Source organism: Lontra canadensis, unplaced genomic scaffold (assembly GCF_010015895.1).
Source record: "Lontra canadensis isolate GAN:19392208 unplaced genomic scaffold, GSC_riverotter_1.0 scaffold59, whole genome shotgun sequence".
NCBI lineage: Eukaryota > Metazoa > Chordata > Mammalia > Carnivora > Mustelidae > Lontra > Lontra canadensis.
The window spans coordinates 8,597,577-8,618,858 of NW_022631053.1; the positions used below are offsets into that span (position 1 = coordinate 8,597,577).

Genomic DNA, 21,282 nt, shown 5'->3' on the forward strand with positions numbered 1-21,282 from the left:
TAGACTATACCGGGAAGAAACTCTTCACTGGGCAGCCGGGAGGAAATGGGAAGCAGCTTAAATTGTCAAGAGAATCCAGTTCCAAGTTCGTACCTCTTCGTTTCTGTATTTTCCCAGCCAATAGACGGGGTCTCCTGGATAACCTACAAATTTGCCCTTAAAGAACGCGATGTAGAAGCATGAAGAATAGTAGTTGACAAACTGGAATAGGAACATCTTCATGGTCAGGCTGTTCTCATAATCTGTCTGCGTCCTTGGGAGTTCTGTAAGATTAAAGGTAAGATTTTAAAACTGTGAACAGCTTTGAGACCCTAACCCAAGACACGGATACATGAGTTAACATGTTTTTTTTAAAAAAAACAAATACAATTCACACTGTTTCCGTTTAAGCTGTTCTGAATTCCTTAATATAGCTACTGTGTTAATTCCAAGTTTACACATCGTTTTAAGAGTCCTCCCTCCCTCCCCCTTCCGCCGAGAATACAATATCCCATATGGCAAAAATATTCAAGGATTCCTTAATTTTTACGAGCCCGGTATTATCAAATGGACAAGGCCGCGCTTTCTCAGGTCTAAGTGGACAAAAAAAAAATTTTTTTTGAACAGCCCTGCTAAATGATACTCTCTTGTCTTCCTGAATTGCGATAAGGTAGGGCTGTTGAAACAAACAAGGGGGAACTTGTTACAAGCAGTTGGAGAAGACAAAACAGGTCATTCTTCTAGTTTAGAATTTAAATCAGTCTGATCATTTTCAGAAGATGACCGCTGAGCAGACCATTCGGAAAATGACCCAGGCATATGCAGCATGTGGGGAGTGCTTAACTCTGACCACCAAGCAGCTGCCTGGGATGCAAGCCAGGGAGAGAGAAACATTTATTACAAAAGCCGGAGCTGATGAGAACAGAGCTATATTAATATGAACAGCATGGGGGGAAGCCACGCAACAGTGTGATTACTTGTCCTCTCAGCAAAAGAGGAGCATATTTGCCACTGGAACCATGACCCTATTCCACTTATTTGCAATAAAGAGACTATTTACTTTCAACAATAGGGTACGTGATCTAACATAATTGAAAATATTATTCAGGGCTGATCTGTTTACACAGAGCTTGGACATTCTAATGATTGTCTTTGCTTTGTCCCTTTTGCTAATGCAAAGCTGTAGATAATTCACTTCCCACACAGGTTAGATGAAGTATGTTTACACTTGAAATTTTCAAAAATTTGTAACATGTTGAAATTGAAATGCCTAAAAGAGACAGACTCTCTTATTTCACCAGGTTCTAAAAATGTCTTACAGATGACCAAAGCTGTAACAGGACCTTACCAAAATTCGTAATCATGATGGCTACTTTTTCATATATGATGTTCAGAATCATGATGATGACAAAGCTGATGAGGGAAGCTGTGATAGACGTGGCTGTCTGAGGGGTCAGGTACTTCTGGATTGAGTCTGTCCCATTCAAGGTCTCAGGAAGTTTGGTAGAAAACACAATGAACACCGACAGCCTGTAGACAATGATCCCAATAACAGAGGCGATGATCAACAGGATCTGGAAGCACAACAAACACACCAACGTGAGCTTCACGAGGAGTATTTTTATGTTTAAAGATGAACCCCTGTGTGAATGGACAGGGGCATGTGTGGGATAATGGGATTCTCGCACAACGGCCATGAGACAGGTAGAACCTGGGCATGTTAAATTTCCAAAATAGGGGAAAGGAATGATGGAGGTCAAAAGAGTATGTATCCACTGAGTGAAAATGAAAGCAAGGGGAGAAACTGCACAAGGAGGGAGGAGTCTAAGGGAAGCCTGTACTTTTGGGCAGTTTGTCTGCAAACCCCAACCTGCTCCAAAAATGAAGGTCTATTAAAAAAAAAAAAAGTATCTTCAGATGAGGAAAAACTGGAATAGTAGAATGCATGAAAACATCTCTCCTACAGTTACGGCATTCTTGAGGGTATGCAATAAAGTTTTCGTTCAGTTATGGTCCATTAAGGGGATAGCTCTCCTTCCAACAGAGAACCGAGCACAGGTTCAAGGGTCAGTAGGTGCTAGCGTCTTAGTCACCTGCACGAGGCGAGATTCTGAACAGGACCCGGGAGGCTGCAGCATGCCCACAGGGAATTTGGAAAGGACAACAAGGTATCTGCTGATGAAGGCGGCACATGCTTTTCACGTTCAGATCTTAAGATCTGAAACTGGCAGTTATTCATACCTGCCTTTGCACAAGATTCATTTCACTACTCTGCTGCATTTTTGACAGCACAGACCCCATGTTGGGGAGGGGGTCTGAAGCCATTTGTACATAGTTAGTAGGACATCGCTTCCTCACTAGGCAGGTTTTCTCTGGCCCCTGAGTAACACGCACTGAAGGTCCCTTTTTCTTTTTTTTTTTTTTAAAGATTTTATTTTTTTGTCAGAGAGAGAGAGAGAGAGCGAGCGTGAGAGTGAGCACAGGCAGATAGAGTGGCAGGCAGAGGCAGAGCGAGAAGCAGGCTCCCTGCTGAGCAAGGAGCCCGATGTGGGACTCGATCCCAGAACTCTGGGATCATGACCTGAGCCGAAGGCAGCCGCTTAACCAACTGAGCCACCCAGGCGTCCCTGAAGGTCCCTTTTTCAAACTGCTTCCCCTACGTCTACTTTCTTGGACTTACTCCAAAGCATGTACTCAATATGACTGACTGCCCGTGAGGACTGCTACCAGAGAGAAAAGCTACTGACACTGTGCACTTCAGGGCCAAGCAAATCACTTGGTGTTGTTTATAGCAACAGAGGGTGCCTGGTTTTCACCTGGGGAGAGATTATAGGTGAGGCCCTGGAGCCAGCTTCCTGCATTTGAATCCCAGCTCTGCCTCAAGCTGTGGGACCTTGTGCAAATTACTTAGCCTTTGAGGTTTCAATTTCTTTGCCCTTAGAGTGAGGGATCCTAATGGGAACTAACTTATAGGATTGTTGTGAGGCTTTAATGAGTTACCCCAGGTAAAAACACTTAACATTAAGCCCAGGCACATGAAAAGTACTATGTAAATGGTAGCTGTGAATATGGCAACTGACATGTTATTAATAAGAGGTTTTTCTTACTTTTAATGCCATCAGTTTGTAGAGAAGGCATGATATTTCCTCTTCTAATCTCTCTCATTATCTCCTTCCCTTCACAGAAAGGGCTTAATACTTGTGAAAGGAATGACATGTTTGTGTGCATCAGTACAAGTGAAAATTAGCCAAGGTGGAGAAAAATGTATTAGAGAAGGTATATCCCGCCCTCCTCTCTGACCACAACAAATATTGGCCATTTAAATCGTATATATTTAGGAGCGCCTGGGTGGCTCAGGCGGTTAAGCGTCTGCCTTCAGCTCAGGTCATGATCCCAGGGTATTGGGATCGAGTCCTGCTCGGGCTCTCTGCTCAGCAGACTCCCAGATCCTCTCTGCCTCTCCCTCCCACCCCCGATCATGTTCTCTCTCGCTATCTCTGTCTCCCTCTCTCAGATAAATAAATAAAATCTTAAAAAAAAAATCATGTATATATTTTTTAAAATCTCCATAATAATTTGAATTGTTAAGTAATTATAATAGTTGAGATTCTTTAAATGCTTACTCTTCACCTCAGCACACATATTTTTAAAATCCTCAACAACAGCCCTGGGAGATAGGTAGCATGGTATCTTTTACAGTGGAAAAAGAGCCAAAGAGATTGAGACTTTGACCCAAATTAAGCCACTAGTAACTGAAAGAACAGAGATACTCAGAGACTCCAGAGTCCCACTAACCTCTACATGGCACTGCCTCCTACGTGGGTTAGGAAATGAATTCCAATTCATTTCAGAGCTTCTACAAACTTGACTTGTTTCCATACTTCTTCAGGGCACGTGACAGGTTCAATATATCTTCCCAGGAGGAAGATTTTAATTCTCAAGCTCCTTATGAATCTTTTCTGATTACAACTTTAATATAGGATTATTGGAACACTTGAAATTATACCACAGTGGACACTGGTTGCTCTTGCTGACTTGGATCTGTTCCCAGTCTTAGCAGCAGACCCAGCTCTTGCTTTGGCGGAATGAACTCTCCTTCATTTTCAGTCCTAAGGTTTGCACTGGATTGTTCCCCCGCTCCCCCGCCTTTACAGGTACATCCTGACTGGTTTGAGACAAATAGGTATCTCATCCTTCTGGACTCACCAATGATTCAAGGCCTGACAAATAACTTAATAAGAGCCAGTGGGATGTGAGGAGAGATCTGCTATTGTCTATGGGGAAGAGAAACTTGCTCTGTCAAGAGGAAGCTGCTAACAGAAAACTCTCTTGGCTTGCATGTGATGTGAGATCTGAAATCCTGCAGCCATTCTGAGATCATAAGGTAGTGCCCAAAACCACCAAGCCAAGAGACCACTGGACACAGAATGAAGGCAGAACAAAACACACAGCCCAGGATGTCATCTGGGCTGCAATTAACTACCCTTCATGGAAGCCATACCTCAGACCTGGGAGTTTTAGTTACAGGAACCAATAAATGCTAAATGCCACCCACTCTCATTTTGTAGTTTAAATCAAATGAAGATTGACTTTCCATCACCTACAACTGAATGACTCCTAACTATAAAAATAAAAAAAGAAAAATAGAAAAAAATGTATGTACCATCTCTATGTTGGCACAATTCCTTCAGAATTATGCATTATTTGCATATTAAAGATCATTTACATATTTTATCCTTTTCTTAAGCCTTTCAAAACCATAACATTTTTACATGTAATAAAGTATTTTCATGGACATACTTTCTCATGGCTATACCATATTCAATTGTATGAAGGATTAGATGTAGGATATTTTGGCTGAGATGTTTTTATATATAATAATGCATATAAATAAACCACATAAATAAATGTGTATATTTGCAATAAATACATGTGACTAAATCTTTACTTTTCTTACCATTTTGAAATACCTCCTTATTAAAGGTTTTTAAAAGCTGAATTAGTAGATTAAAGCACATGAATATCTGTGACTCATGATACTTACTAGCAAACTGCTTTTTAAGAAGACCAGGGCAGCTTAAAATTCTCACACTCTAAGTAGGAAAGTAGCTGATCACTGCACCTCACCAACACTGAGCCTTCTCAGGTGAGAGGTGAAACACTGTATCTCATTTAAATGGGCACGGATTTAATTAGTATTGACATCTGACATTTGCCAGGGTATCTCTCCTTTTGTGAAAGGGTATTCCTGTTCTCTGCCTCCTCAGCTTTTGAGATCTTTAGTGTTACCTTACAAGTGATCCGGACTTCTTATGTATTGAAGGTATTAACCCTTTGCCCTCATTGTTAACAAAAATTTTATCCGTTTTTGTTTAAGCTTAGAATGATACCAATGTGTGGGAATCTGTAGATTTTCCTCTGAAACTTCTTTCACTGCCGTGATGTTTAGGAAGTTTTTTTAAATGCAAAAATTGCATGTTCATCAATATTTATTTCCAGTTTGTGATGTTACCTTCCGAATATTTCTGGAATTACAATATGTATTCACAGTATGGTTTTAATCTCTTTTTTCCTAAGAGCTAACAAGTATTCCATTGCCATTTATTTATTTATTTTTTAAAAAAGATTTTATTTATTTGACAGACAGAGATCAAAAGTAGGCAGAGAGGCAGGCAGAGAGAGAGGAAGGGAGGCAGGCTCCCTGCTGAGCAGAGAGCCTGATGTTGGGCTCGATTCCAGGATCCTGGGATCATGACCCAAGCCAAAGGCAGAGGCTTACCCCACTGAGCCACCCAGGTGGCCCTCCATTGCCATTTATTAAATAATCTTCACTTATTCCATGAGTTATAAAGCCTCCCTTCTCATATACTAAATTATTACTGATATGAGAGCCTGTATCTGGGCTTCACATCCTCTTTTCTAATTTCGCTATTTTGAGCCAATAAAACTCTCAATATATTACTAATGATTATATTACTAATGACTTTATTAATAATAAACCCCAAATTAATGTGATAAGTCCTGATATTTTAGAAATATTATTTTTTTATCTATAATCATTTGTTTCAGTCTTCTTTTATATCTTTCAGTAGTTTTTATGTTTTGATAGTTCCTATTATCTTTTTAAGGCTATTCCTTGACATTGTATTTTAGTTGTTCCTGTCAGAAAATTTTAAAATTCCTAATGCCTCCCACTTGGTCTCTTCACCAGAAACTGGGAAATCTGGACCCACTCATCTGATTTAAATCAAGGAGGTGAAAGGAACTGGAAGAGCCACTGTGAGTGGATAGATACTGAGAGCTGCTCCATGTGGTGGCTGAGTGGTTCTCCGGAAATAATTCTATGAGACCACATGGTTTCCAACTTGCCTTGAGTTTCCTGGATATTTACAATTAGATATTAAAACGTATGTGACAGACTTACCCAGAAGAAGACAGCACTTGCACAGAGGGTTATACGGACACATTTTCCCCAGGTAGTGAAGGGAACACGCTCTTGTTCCTGAAAGAAAAAAAAAAAGAATAGAATAGAAAAGAAAAGAAAAGAAAAGAAAAGAAAAGAAAAGAAAAGAAAAAAAAAGTCTAGTCAATCAAAGGAGGACCCTGGTGAAATGATTTTTTTCTCCTGACTGGTCTCTAAATCTTAGGCTTAATTTTTGGAAAAATTCGTGTCCAAACATAACCCCCTTCCCCAGAACTGCATTTTTTTTTGTTGTTGTTAATTTCAAACACATGCACAACAAGGCAACTGCAGGGCTCATTTTAATGTTTTTTGAAAATGCAAGCATGAATGATGAAATGTTTGTCTGCCATGACCTGAGCTCAGGAGCCTGGGTATGTGACAATGCTAAGTTGTAGAGCTACATTCCTGAGCTCCTTGGAGATGTTAGCCATGGCAGCAACGACAGCATAGAGCCAGGGCAGGACAGGAAGCCTCACGGGTGTCTGCAAATACTAGGTTATCTATTAGGTGCTTCTTGGATGAGCTTTATATATTAATTTGGTATAGTTATGAATTTTCAGAGTTTCCATGGCCCATAAGAATACATTTAATTTTTAAGAGAAGAGAACAATACTTCTCAAGATTTACCTGGATTATATGAGCAGCTGTGGCATAATAATAGCTACAAATACTTCCACGACATTTACTCTATGCCAGGTACTATTCTAAGTAGGTTCTACCCATTAATTCAATTAACCCTTACTACACTGTGTGAGGAAGCAACTCTATTATTCCCATTTTTATAGCTGAAGAAACTCTGGCATAGAGAAGTTAGATCATTTGTCAAAGACCACTCAGCTAGTAAGTTGCTGTGTTTGGTTTGCACGCCGTCTCATTCCCACCACTTCATTTCCACACTAAACCAATGGAGGGTGCATTAGCAACAAAAGGAACATGAAGAAAAAAGAGAAAGAAAAATGAACCTTCATCTTCAATTTTTTAACAAGCAATGTTTCAATGGAAATTTAACTTACTCGCTGGCAATTTTAAATACTAAGTTTTCTTTTCTTTAGTACTTTTTCTATGATGCCAATATTATAACTTTTTAAAAGTATTTAAAAGGCATTTTCAGCATCAAATTTTATCTAAGTTTCTTTCATTTCTGAATGTATAGTCTTCCAACAACACATGGTTTGACCTCATCATCTTCCATAGAAAACAGTGAGAATGATACATAATGGGAATTATTTGAAGCTTGTTACATTGTAAAAGACAAATGTCACCTTCTGTTGATAATTGAACCTCATTTTTTTCCATTTATAAAATGAGGAGGTTGAACTGCTCCCTCCAGTCCCTTTTAGTGTTGGCATTCTATAAATCTGTGGTTCAATTTATAAAATCTATACTTAGGGACATTTTCTGATGCTCTTGGTAAAAGCATTTGCTTTCCAAGAATTATTCGTATTCTGGATTGACTGTCCTTATGCTGATGACTGCAAGTATAATCAGCTCTACATTTTCTGTGTTGATGGAAAGGAGCAATAATGCAGATGATTCAAAAATTACCTTTCACTGGCTTTGGAATATATATGTAGAGAGATACAGTTTCATTTTTTTATTTTTGCAGCAGCAGTAGCAGAAGCAAATCTACCTTTCCAATTATATAAAATGCCGAGCACAGGCGTAAACATAGTTGGACTTCAATGAATGTTTCCCTTCTCCCTCTACCCTTTCTCCAACTTTTGGAAGAGAGCTGCACAATCTTGTGACCATCCCAACCAGAAGGTGGAGCAGTCCCGGAAGCTTAGAGCAGCACAGAGGGCAGCGGGCTGGTCTGAATGGAAAAGGGGTTGTCAGAAGGAGGGGCATGTGAAAAATGGAAAATCAACTATAAAATCCAATGTGTCCTTCCTTATACAATGATGTCATAGAGTCTAATTTTTCTCGTTTGCATTTTTTATTGATATGAAAGAAAGGACACAGACCAGTGCATCTTTTTTTCTACCTTTCTGTTGCAGTCTAATTTTCTTTTCCCCAATTTTACTTTTATTATGAAAGAAGGCGTCACATTTATCTCCTATGTCCACTGTTCTAAGCAATACTTCTTCCCCTCAGCTACATATTACAATCGCCAGAGAAACTTTACAAAATCCCTGTGTCCAGGACAGACCCCAGGCCACTAAGGACCACCAGAGTATACAGTGATGGGACCTATGCATCGAGACTTTCCAAGGCCCCCAGGTGATCTCAGTGCACACCACAGCTGAGAACCACCGTGTACACAGACTAAGCCGCATCTACCTAACGTTCTCTTTACCTGAGTGATCTCATTGATCACCACGTGAGTACACTGCGCTTCGTATTCTGGCCGGGGCTGCTCTTCCTGCTGTAACTCGACTGTGTCCCACTCGTACTCGAGTTCCGCCTGGCGCCGCTTCCAAAACTCCAAAAACAAGGTGACTAACAGAGAGAGAACAGGAGCATGTGGTTCATCGGTGACTGAGGTTTCAGAAATCTGTACCAAATTATTATGATTATAATTACCCATAACACTTTTATACACGGTCAGTAAAGTCTAATTTACAGGGGACACTAATGTTTAAAAGAGAAGAGTACAGTGATTATTATAGTTACATTATATAACACAAGTTATATAATGTAAGGCATCTGCAGGGCACCTGGGTGGCTCAGTGGGTTAAGCTGCTGCCTTGGGCTCAGGTCATGATCTCAGGGTCCTGGGATCAAGCCCTGCATCGGGCTCTCTGCTCAGGGGGGGCCTGCTTCCCCCTCTCTCTCTGCCTGCCTCTATGCCTACTTGTGATCTCTATCAAATAAAATAAAATAAAATCTTAAAAAAAAAAAGGCATCTGCTACTAGCACTTTATTGCCCACCAAAAAAACCACAAATAACTACAGTAATTCAAGAATCAGTTTATGGTCTGTCCATCCTTCAGCCTGTTCATACCTACATCCCCCTCTTCTTTCTTGAGGGCCTGATGGGGAGCACCTGAGTAGTCCTCAAATCTCTACTTACCACCACCCAAGCCACCCTAAATTAAAAGACTATTCTTAAATATGGAAATCTGATATTTTTCTCAACCTTGTGTGAAGTATGAATGAAACTATTTTTAAAAATCTTTACTATCTTTCAAAGCTTGGAACTTAAAATACTAAATAGAAACAATATCAAGTAGTGATTGAAAATGTAGTCTGAGGGTAAATCTCTTCAACCCTTCTTTCGATCAGACTGGTACCCCTACGCCTTTCCTAGACAGAAAATTCTGGATTTGCCACTGTTCCACACCCAAGTACTTTTATGTGCTGACCATAAGGAGAAAAGACATAGGCCTGATTCAAGGAGTTCCTAGATGTGCAGGAATTATGGTGACATGACAGCTACAGCAGACTAGTGAGGGTTCCCATCAAAGTAAGCACAGGTGGCTCTGGGAGCGCAGAGCCAGAATATGTGACCAACGTGTGGCCGAGGTTCTCCCAGAGGAGGGGACCACTGCAGATGACTGACTTAGAGCTGATCAGGTGAAGTTGGGACATTAAGGTCACCTCCCCTGAAGGAGCCACACATACAAAGGCAAGGAAGCCAGAGAATCAGGTATTTTCCAGAAACAGCAAATATCTAGAAGTGAGTGTACAGTGTCGTGAGGAATGTGGGGCAGCCGGTGGAGAGAGAGCAGGGGCACGTCACAAAGGACTCCATGCCTTAAGTGACCCTTTTGTAACTTCAAGGTAGAGGGGACACTGCAGGAGTTCTAGAGAGACTAGAGGCAGGGAGACCTGCCAGCAGGTACATGATGAGGCTGCTTGGGTGGGGAGGAGAGAGAACACAACATGTTTGGCAGGTAGGATGGTCAGATGCAGAGGTGTAAAGGGGAGGGAGAGGTCTAGGATGCCAATCATGTTTCTGGCTAAAGTGAGGTGATGCCCTAAATTCTAGGGCCATTATCCACAATAAGAAGGGCAGTAATAGGAGTGTAGTTAACAGGTTTGGTTCTAATCAGGTGCCTCTGGGCCACAGGAGAGACGTCCAGTAGGTAGGTAAACATCTAGAACTTGGAAGAAAAATCTAGGCTAAGCTGGAAACTTTATAAAGCATTAACTGAGGCTGTGAGCAGATGAGATCATTAAATGAGGTGTAGAAGGGTAGTTCTCAGTGTGGCTGCACATGAAAAGCACTTGAGCTTTAAAAAAAAAAAAAAACAAAACAAAACACTGAGCCCAGACAACACTCCTGAGTTTCTGACTTTACTAGACTAGAATGAGGCATAAGCACTGTGTTTTGTTTTTGTTTAAAAGGTCTATCATCAGGGTTGAGAACTGCAGGAGGAGAGAGTAGAGAGAGGCTGGCCAGCCATACTGCAGAACGCCTGAGGACAACCGCCTGAGGACAGCCAGAGACACAGGAGGATCTCCTGGGGCGGGGCTGTGAGCAGCAGGAACTCTGCACTCCCCAATGGCTAAAGAGAGCTAAAATATAAAGCACTCACTTCCCAGCAGCTTTGGTTGTGACTTTACTCATTTTCCAGTAATGATGAGTGAGAGTAGAAATAAGCTGGGTGTTGGAATTGAGGTCAAATCCTGGTTCCAACAATTATTAGATGTGACTCCTGGTCGACATGTTCCAACGTGCTGAGCCCCCGGTTTCCCATTCTGCGACACAGGGATAGGGGGACCCACCTCACAGGGCTGTTGCCAGCTTAATGGCATCATCTGTATAAAAGCCCTCCCACCCCTCAGCGGCAACTGCTATTACTCTCCTCATTTCAGACACACAGAGAGAGGGAGGCACAGAAAGGTTAAAACACCTGCCCGAGATGACAGTGTTGGAGGCCTGGAGTTCTGGCTGCAGAGCCCAAGCTGTGCTTACTCACCACGGGGTACTTCCTCAAGCCTCCTGCTGCGAGGCGTAACGGGGTATTGGAAGGGGAGGTCTACAGAACCTTGGGTACTACTTTGCTGGGTGCACGTTGTTTATCACCCGTGGTTTTAGAATGTTGCTGGACGATATCCCTGCTGACTCATGTGGCTCAGTGTCCCACCCCGAGGGCACCAGGAACTAGGGTGACTGGGTGCCATGTCAGACCAGAGTTTCCTGCTCTGTGTCTTTCGATCTTTCCCCGCTCTGGTGGGGAGCACTGCCCTATGTTCTCCGGCAAACCACACACCATGAGGCTCGTGTTGATTAGAGAGACCCAGTTAGGACTCTTACATCAACATGTAATGAGAGGAGAGGGAAAGCTGCCTGGGACGTTGGGAATCAAGAACAGCTTGTCCTCTCAATCATGGTGTCATTACATCTAAAAGAAGGCTGCATCACATGAAGAAGACCGCCATCTACAGCGTGGGTGGTTATATCCAGCACCGTCCAAGGACAAGGCGCACACACGAGCCCATGGTAGCGTTCCAGCTGCTGTAAGTTTGCTGCTGGAGAGCCAGGCCACTTTACTGGGCCTTGAAACCATTCAGACCTCTTTAGTCACAAAGCTGAGTAGGGCAGATGAACTTGCTCAGCCTTTATTCCAACTTCTACACTAAAAGACCAGGTTAAAAAAAATAATAATAATACATTTTTTCAGACTCTTGCTGTGCAGGTTCCTGGTGTGATTTTATAAAATGCCCGTCAGGCGCATGTGTGTGTCACTTAAACCAGAAGCGGGGCTGAATGGAGGCAGAGGCAGTTGCAGGAACTTTGTTACTTTGCTGGTGTGCATGCAGCAGGAGAAGTGTAGCTCTGGAACTAACCAGCAAAAGCAGTTCGGTGATCTCCAAGTGTAGCTGGTTAGGGGACTGCCTTCCCGATTCCCCAGCTCCCCCTAAGCCAAGTATCTGGTGTTTTTCTGGAAATCACGAGGCCCAGCCTAGAACTCAAAGGTGAACATTAAAAATGGAGCCATGCCGCCAAGAGCCTGGAGCCAGGGAGAATCCAGCAGAAGTAGGTACAAAGCAACAAGCAGGACGGAGAAGGGTATATGCTAAGAACTGGCACTTTATTTAGCCTTGGGTTGGTGTTTAGGACTTGAGTCAGTATGAATGTGTGGCCTGGTGGGGCCTGAAAGGTAGATATTATTCAGGTAAGTACAGGATATGTACTACATTTATTACAAAAGGTTTTCGACCTTCAACTTTTATAATTCCTAGGGAACAGAAACAGTAAAAATACTCAAATAGATCTGGGGACAAAAGAGATGCTACTAGACTATGAATGGTGGAGGGGCATCTGGATGGCTCAGTGGGTTAAGCCTCTGCCTTTGGCTCAGGTCGTGATCTCAGGGTCCTGGGATCAAGTCCCGCATTGGGCTCTCTGCTCTGTGGGGAGCCTGCTTCCCCAACCCTCTCTCTGTCTGCCTCTCTGCCTACTTGTGATCTCTCTGTCAAATAAATAAATAAAATCTTAAAAAAAAAAAAAGACTATGAATGGTGGTGAAATAAAAGACTTCACATGGTCCTCCCACCTCTTTTGTTCTGCAATTTCTGATGTTCTATAACAAGGTTCACAGCAGTGGTTCTCATAATGCAGACATAGCAGGAAAGGCAATATAAGACACTTAAAATAAGGACTTCATCATACATACATATCTTTAAAGATATACATATGGCGCTACAAGCAGTGTTGAAATGTTTTCTGCCTTCTAAAATCTGATGACATAAAATCAGCTCAATATGCTTAAGTCAGTTCAATAAACCCAGTATAGTTAGTGATCACAGAAAGCAAGGTTAGCTGGGAAATGGCAGGTTTGTCTTTCCAGTGCCAAAATTCGTTTATATTTTTGATTTATTTAAAATGTTTTCGGAGGCCTGGGTGGCTCAGTTGGTTGGGCATCTGCCTTTGGCTCAGGTTGTGGTCCCGAGATCCAGGCCCATGTCAGGCTCCCTGCTCAGTGGGAAGCCTCCTTCTCCTTCTCCCTCTGCCTGCCACTTCCCCTGCTTGTGTTCCCTCTCTTGCTGTCCCTCTATCAAATAAATAAATAAAATCTTTAAAAATAATAATAATAATAAAATGTTTTCAGGGTGCCTGGTGGCATCTGACTCTTGATTTCAGCTCAGGTTGTGATCACAGGGTCATGGGATCAAGCCCTGGGTCGGGGTCACTGCACGCTGAGGAATCTGCTTGTCCTTTTCCTTCTGCTCCTCCCCCCTGCCTGTGCTCTATCTCTAAAGTGCATAAATAAAATCTTAAAAAAATGTATTTCTAAATTAGGGCTGTCAACATCCATAAGTATATGGAGTTCAACAGATGTGTCAGAGTTTTGTACATTACAAATCAGTGCTAAGCCAAAGGTTAGGATAATAGGTAAAGCGAGCACCACCCATGTGTTCAGTACCTGTGCTCTTATGGGGGGATGGAGGGGGGGATGGAGGAGGGGCACGGGGTGGGGAATAACATATTTTATAATAGAGGAGTACAGAGGATTTTGATCCTCGAATTTGATCTTTATTCTTCTACATGTCAAATATTAGCTAGTGTTTGGTCTCTAGCCACAACATGTTGAATACGCAAAAGACAGTAACTTTGTAGATAGGTTTGTCCATCCTAAAGTTCTCTTTATCCAGGACTGGCAACTAATCTCTAAGAATTGTCCAGAACAGTTGGATCGTCTATTCTGTGATCCATCTGGTGACTTCTAACAGGCACAGCCACTGCAAAAGGAAACACTCTCAAGGACACGTGAAAAGCACTGTGAGATGCTCGCGTTCACGTGCTGTCTTCTCAAGAGTAAGAGATCTGAGTCACTTTTTTCCCCCAACTAGCTACAACCTGAGCTCTACTTCCCCCTTAACTTACACAGTAAAATTGGAAAGAATTTGTTTTTGAAAATGGAATTCTTTTCTTCTACGGTAGAATGCTTACATTAACATTTAAATATTTGCACTTAGAAAAAAATGACAATTGCCTCATTACAATGATGCTATTCAAAGTAAATAATATAACTATAGTGTTAAAACATCCACATATGAATTATATTTTGGGGGGGCGCTTGGGTGGCTCAGCCGTTAAGCATCTGCCTTCCGCTCAGGTCATGATCCCAGGGTCCTGGGATTGAGCCCTGAATCAGGTTCCCTGCTCTGTGGGAAGTCTGCTTCTCCCTCTCCTACTCCCCTTGCTTGTGTTCCCTTTCTCACTCTCTGTCAAATAAATAAAATCTTAAAAAAAAAATATATATATATTTTTTAGGACTATATCTGTTTTACTTATTAAACAGAATTTATTATTTACTATTATAAGAATAACACATAACTTAATAAATACTTGCTCATATAAAAGAATATAAAGAAGAAAGCTTACCAGTAATTCCTGTATGGCTTCACCTGAACCCCAACCCCATGTAAGTCAAGGTGGACCACAGCTGTGGGGACTGTTACAATAATGGCTCCCAATGAACCATGCCTCCCTGCATCTAAGTCCCTGGGTAGGCCTCCCACCTCCTCACATTGTTGCTGGCTTGGCCATGACCTACTTTGGCTGATGGGACATTTACAAACTTGATGCAAACGCAGGCTCAAAAAATGCGCATTGGGGCTTGTCCTCTCTTGCTTCTCTTTGGAAGCCTAAAGCCACCATGTGAAGAATCCTGGACTAGCTCACTGGAGGATAGGGCATCATGTAGAAGCAAGATGAGGCAGCCCAGGTGAGCCCTGTAGACCAAAGCAGCCTGGCGACCGCCAGACCATCTCCCTCATTGAAGCTGCAGGCTCACTGCCTACATCAGCTGAGCCAGCACGTGACTGGAGAACCTCTCAGCTGATGCAGAGAGTCATGAGAAATAATAAATGTGTGCTTTAAGCAACCATATTTTGAAGGAGTTTTTTTTATGTGGTAACTCGTAAAATGGACTTACGGATTATAAATTGAGTTCTAAGGGAGCTGAAGCTTAGGCAATCCAAAGTCCTGAAACTGGGTTACTTTGATAGCATATATCAAACTATGAAATGGTATTAAGTTAGCTGATTGTATGATCTCCAGTGTTTTTTTGGTTTTTTTGGGGTTTTTTTTAGTGTTAAGATGCAAAAGTAAACTGAAAAAAAAAAAAAAGTAAAGTAACTTACCCCATATTCCCATAAATACTGCAAACACTAGGGTTCCAAAACTGTCAAAGATGCACAATTTCTGGAAAATAAAGTAATGACATATAACTAAGTCATGTTTTCTACTCACTAGCATTTAGCAAATATGCAATACTTTGTGTATTCTACAGTCTGAATTTCTTTTAAAGCTGATACCTAGTTTAACAATCACCGTATCTACTACAAATTTGGAGATGGGATTTCTTGTTTTGAAAGCAAACAGCCTGTGCTGTATTTACCACAGTGCATTTTCCAATGGAATCCTTCCATTTCGTGATAAAGCAATTGGCATAGCTGCCAAGATTCCATTCGGTTTAAAGTCTCTATCAGACCTTTGAATGATGGGCTCTTCTTATAAGCTGTCATAGTGAACTTGTAAGTACTATAGCTCTACAAATACAAGGGACTTTAAGCAACTTTTGGACTTAAAATTTGCATCTTATCATCATCTCATCCTGGTCAGAGGGTTAAATTACTGAATTCTTGCTTTTCTTGCTAAGAAGAGTATAGGGCTGGGGTTTATTCTGAGATGGTTATGCCCAAGGAGAGCTCTGTTTCCCCATACCCCAGTGATGGCTTTTCTACCATTAATGACAGAGGCTACCATTAACTTAGGTAAGACAGGGGCTGTTGCTAACCTTACTATGGGTACAACCATGAATGAATCAATGACACACCTGTACAAAGAAGGCTTTTATCCACTAGTTCTGCTAAATTTCATTTTTTTTGCTAGTATATAAATAACCTATCTCTCATCTCCCATTTGGGATTCCCAGAAAATCTTTAAATTAGTTACTAATTTTTCCTCTAGTGAGCATTTTAAAAATCCTAAAAAAAAAATCTGTAAAATATAAAGGTACTGGAAAAAGTGGCAAACATATAGAATATCAACTTTATGATAGATCACACAGATCATACAAAGAGTAAAGAAGACAGTGTACAAAAAGAAGGTATAGGATAAAAAAAAAACTTTTCAATTGCTAAAGAAAATTCAAAGTTGCTTTAAAGAAAACTTTGTTTTAGGTAACTTTGTTGGTTACCCTTTATATACTGATATAAATTTGGTAAACTTTCACCTATGTGAAAATATTATTTTCATAAAAGAATATCCACTTAACCATAAAAGAATATCCACTTGTACATGTGTTTTCCAAAGCATACAAGTGCCCTTCAATCCTCTATCTGGAGCTGATCAGAAAATACAATCCCAAACTGTGATCCAACTATTTCTCTCAAAAATTACCTCAAGGAAGACAGAATTATTAAGTGAGTGGCCAGTCTGGGGAACACTGCCCCCCACCTAATCCTCTAGTCCTAGAATTCCATGGACCAATATTTCAAATCTTCCAGCCTGGACTCTTATGAAACCAAAGCTTTCATTTAATGTTATGCCTCATCCCTCAGTGAAAATTACTGTAAGGAAAGTCCTATGCAGAACCGTGCCATGTGTTATTATGCTATTACTGAAAATTCTGTCTAATGCTTCTCCTAGGAATCATTGCAAGCCTCTATCTGATACCTCCCTACTTGCTCTGACCCCCCTGAGTACCTACTCTAGAAAGAAAAAACCCTACCTATGTATTCTTAGCCCTACCATGTTGAGAAAAAGCCAGTGGATGCTTATCTATCAGTGTGAAAGAAAAAAAAAAAAAGGGAGCAGCAAGAAAAAGCAGGTTTACCACTAGTGCCAAGATCACCCCAGTTGCCTGGCTCAAGGTAAAGGATGTGCCTTGAGCTCCTACAAGATGGAGTCAGGTGGTCTGGAGGAAGTTACCATTTTTGCCACATTTATGAAGATTGAGGACTCAGCAGAGAGAACAAGATGGCTGGCTTCTCTACGTACCCCATAAGCAGGAATTGAGGAAGAAGGTGAGCAAGAGGCTTTCTTGGTAAAAAGCTTAGCTTAGTTTGCTTGGCTGAAGGGCAGAGATGGGGAAACACAGCTGAGAGCAGCCCCACTCAGCATCCTGCTCTAATCACAGGGAACAGGAAAGAAAAGAGAAGGCTGCATATGCAGGAAACCAGAGGAACCAATGAAAATCTAGAAAAGTGACCATTTGTTGTGTTTCTTCCTCCAAAGGAATAAAACCAAAATTTTATAACAATGTTTTCTGAGAACAAAATATTTTAAGTTACCACATTTCCCTTTCATCTTGCCAGTCAAAAAGTAAGAACCTTATTTAATGCTCAGTCACAAAAACAACATTAATCCTGATTATTTCCATAACTGTTCCCTCATTTCCTTGATCATGATTTTCTATTTCTACTTTATTAACCCTTTTAGCATTCATGTCCATCAGTGAATACTCTCTTTCCAAAAGAAAGAGGCAGAAATGTATACATAAATGTATAAATGAAGAAATGATTGAATTAACCAACAGAAAGACATGGAACGCTGCTTTTTCTCCTTTTTAAAATTTTTTAAAAATGTAATTCTCTTACAAAGGGAAGGAGGCATATGAAAGAATAAATCACTCTACGATTCAAAGGAGTCTTTAGGAAATTAGGATAAAGGATTCATTTTTTCCAAAACAGTGAAAAAAAATGTAGATAGGGACATACTTTGAAAGTCACGTGTTTAAGGATGGGTCGGTGGAAAAGAAGAACTGAGAGGTGAGATGGGGGTCTCATATTTGAAAGAGAATTTCTTAAGGAAAATGAAATTTCCAATTACAGTTTGTGGAGTAGAGTTTGCCTCTGGTATTATCACTGGCATTTGCCTTAACCCCGGTGTCCAGGGATATGCACTAACCAGTGACCTTTATGAGTCAACATCACTGGAAGGCAGCTTCCCTCCTGCTAGTTTCAAGTCCTTTATGTGATTTATGACAGATTTTTATAGTCTAGAATTTGTATTGGTTTCTGGGGGAGAGGCAATGAAATCTACTTTAATTCATAAATTAAGAGTAAAAATCCATGTGTTGACAATACCCTGCAATCATCTTAATTAAGTAGCAGAACATTTTTCAAACACAGTGCTCAATTTGTGAGTGAAGTGGCTGCTACTACCGTCAGCTGGTGAGCAACACAGTAATGGCAAGAAACACAGATTGGCTGTCGATTTCTGGTTTCATCAGTTACTAGGTGGGTAACCTTGAGCAAATTATTTAAACTCTCGGACCCGCAGGGTTTCAATCTGTAAAATGGAGGGAGTACCTGTTTCGCCTCCCTCACAGGGTTGTTATGTCAAAAGTAATAAGTTCAAGGATCTTTTAAAATATAAGTTCTAAGTAACATCATTATAAGAGGAATGTATTTGGTTTAAGTAAGACTTAGATGGAGCAGGTTAGAATATTCTAAAGTCATTTAAAGATTCCTAAACTTTCATGGTGGAACAAGGGGACAGAGAAAAGATCAAAACATGGGAAAACAGTAGGTCAAAGTTGTCAGGAAAATTCTCCAAAGTAAGATGACCACCTTTCTTTCCAGCCAGAGTTTGTGGCATGCCTTTCAGTAAGCTACCTCTCGTCTCAGTACTTGTCCTAAACCTCCTGGGTTGTAACAAGTCATATAGCTCAAGATCATCAGCATGCTTAAGGGAGCCAGATGTATTTTTTGGGAATGTTCTGGGACAAAATGAGTATCTATTATCATTTATATACAAAGCCTTTCTTATGCATATTCATAGACACAGCCTAAATGTGATGACCAAGGCTTTTAAAAAACCAAACATAGTTTCAGCACACCTTGAAAGTGGAAAAACGTAAGTACAAATATCAGGTTTCTACTCACTTGAAATACTTACTTTATAGTAAGTAAACCTATTAAACAGTATTCATGAAATAAGCTGGTTTTGAGATTTCTGCTTTGATTACTTCAAATACTCTAATAGTTCAATTCTGTAGTTCTTTACTGACCCACCTGAAGATTTTAGATAAGGCTTTTCATCTCAATTTACTATTTGTACAAGAGGAATAAACACATACATTCTATGTCTACCTTTCAGAATGTTTGGAGGTTTATTTGAAAATTACCTTTCTGAATTTCGCAGAAAAAAAAAATAATTCCAGGCTGTACTAAAATTATTCAAAGAAAAAAAAACTTTCATTATTTGCAAATGTTTGGAGTGACAAAAATTACCTTTGAGGACTCGCAAGTAATATTGAGATTCCAGAATGAACAATGTTTATCACACTGAGGACACATGATGATCTTGCCACCAATATCAGGATGACAAACTTCTTTGCTAAAGGACAAAGAAAAATAAAATTTAAAAATGTTTTAATGACTAGGACTTCGTTTCTAGCAGCATCATAAAATCACACATCCATTTGTGATAAGAAAATAACTAAATTCTTATAAAACTAGGAAAGGAATTGAACCTCCCTAACCTAACAAAACCTTGCTACATAAAACCTATAAAAAAATTATACTTAATGGTAAAATGCTAAAGTATTTCCTTTAGATCAGGGTAAAGTATCTTGTTATCACTACTTCTTTTCAGTTGGAGGGGCCCTGCCAGCACAGTAAGTCAAGAGAAACAAAGATAGGATGCTGAACACAGAATCCGTATACAAAATATACATAGGGTCAGAAAAAGGAATTGTGCCCCTATAGATCTGCAATAATTAGAAATTAATTTTTTAAAATACCATCTTCCATAGCTTAAGAAAAATAAAGAGCCTAGCAATAAATCAAATTTCAGATAGATGTATAAGCTTTATAGAGGAAATGATAAAACTGTTCTGAAAGAGTTAAGATCTAATGGATACATTATCATATTCATAATTTGGAAGAATCAATATATGAAGATGTCATTTCTCCTTCATTTGAGCCATAAATTCAATAAAAGAGCAAAATGGTCAGACCATTCAAGACATTCCTCAAGAACAAGAGGTTGTTGGCAGAAGAAGGAACTGAGCAAGAAAAAACACAATTTATGAAGAGACCTCTGCATATACAGCAGCTGACTTAGGATAGGGCTGGTCCAGCAAATTAGTAAAGTGAGAAGTGACATTTGCTGCAATCGAATATCCTTTCGGAAAAATGTGAAATTGAACTCCTAAAGCCTATTACATACAAACAAACTCCAAGTGGAAAATGGGAATGCAGCAGAAGGAACTTGTTGAGGCTATTTAGATAACATTGGGGTAAGGAGAAACTCCACTAATGAGGAAATAAAAAGCAAAGGAAAATATTGATTTACTCAAAATCTTATAAAAGTGAGAAATTCATTAAAAGACCATAAAGTGAGAAGAAAAAATAGCCATAAACTGGTAGAAGTTTTGCAACACATGAAACCCATGACAAAGGACTATTCACTAGAGTATTCAAAGGACTTCTACAAATTAATAAGGAAAAAACAACAAACTTAGAACAGGGTGCAGACTGCTCCCTGGTGGCGGGGGGGGGGGGGGGGGGGGGGGGGGGCGGAGCCTCTCAGATGGACTCCTATGTTAATGGCCCTGGAGTTGCAGAATTCATTAGCCTTGGAAATAACGCAGTTAAAAGCAAACTGGCTGGGAAAACACTTCTAGAATAGCTGAGTAAAGACCTTGGGAAAACTGGTCTTCCATAAAAACACTGGCAAAATTTGTGAAAAGTAACCTTTGTAGTCATCTGTAGAACTCTGGAAATGAAACAAGGCCTTACAGCAATCTGAGTAGTAAAAATAGCTAAATCTCCATAAAGATAGAGAGCTTTGTGACATTTTAACTTGACCTATTCCCATTCCCATGTCCTAAGCCTAATGGTGGGGTTAAAAGACAACAGCCCCACCACCGTGGTAGCCTAGCAGCCACTGAATGAGGCAGAAGTGATCTTAAGCCACCAAAAACCCATCC

General features: G+C 40.4%; 1 protein-coding gene across 3 annotated transcripts in view; it reads right to left on the minus strand.

Moving 5' to 3' along the window:
• Positions 1–21,282, minus strand: part of ANO6 (anoctamin 6) — a 182,849-nt gene that overhangs the window by 25,299 nt on the left and 136,268 nt on the right. For all 3 annotated transcript variants that reach the window (XM_032876974.1, XM_032876973.1, XM_032876975.1), the window contains 6 exons: positions 19,580–19,685; positions 15,482–15,542; positions 8,739–8,881; positions 6,404–6,481; positions 1,328–1,553; positions 94–263 (listed from right to left, as the gene is read on the minus strand). In XM_032876974.1, the coding sequence (XP_032732865.1) occupies positions 94–263; positions 1,328–1,553; positions 6,404–6,481; positions 8,739–8,881; positions 15,482–15,542; positions 19,580–19,685 (784 nt within the window). The remainder of the gene's footprint in view (positions 1–93; positions 264–1,327; positions 1,554–6,403; positions 6,482–8,738; positions 8,882–15,481; positions 15,543–19,579; positions 19,686–21,282) is intronic.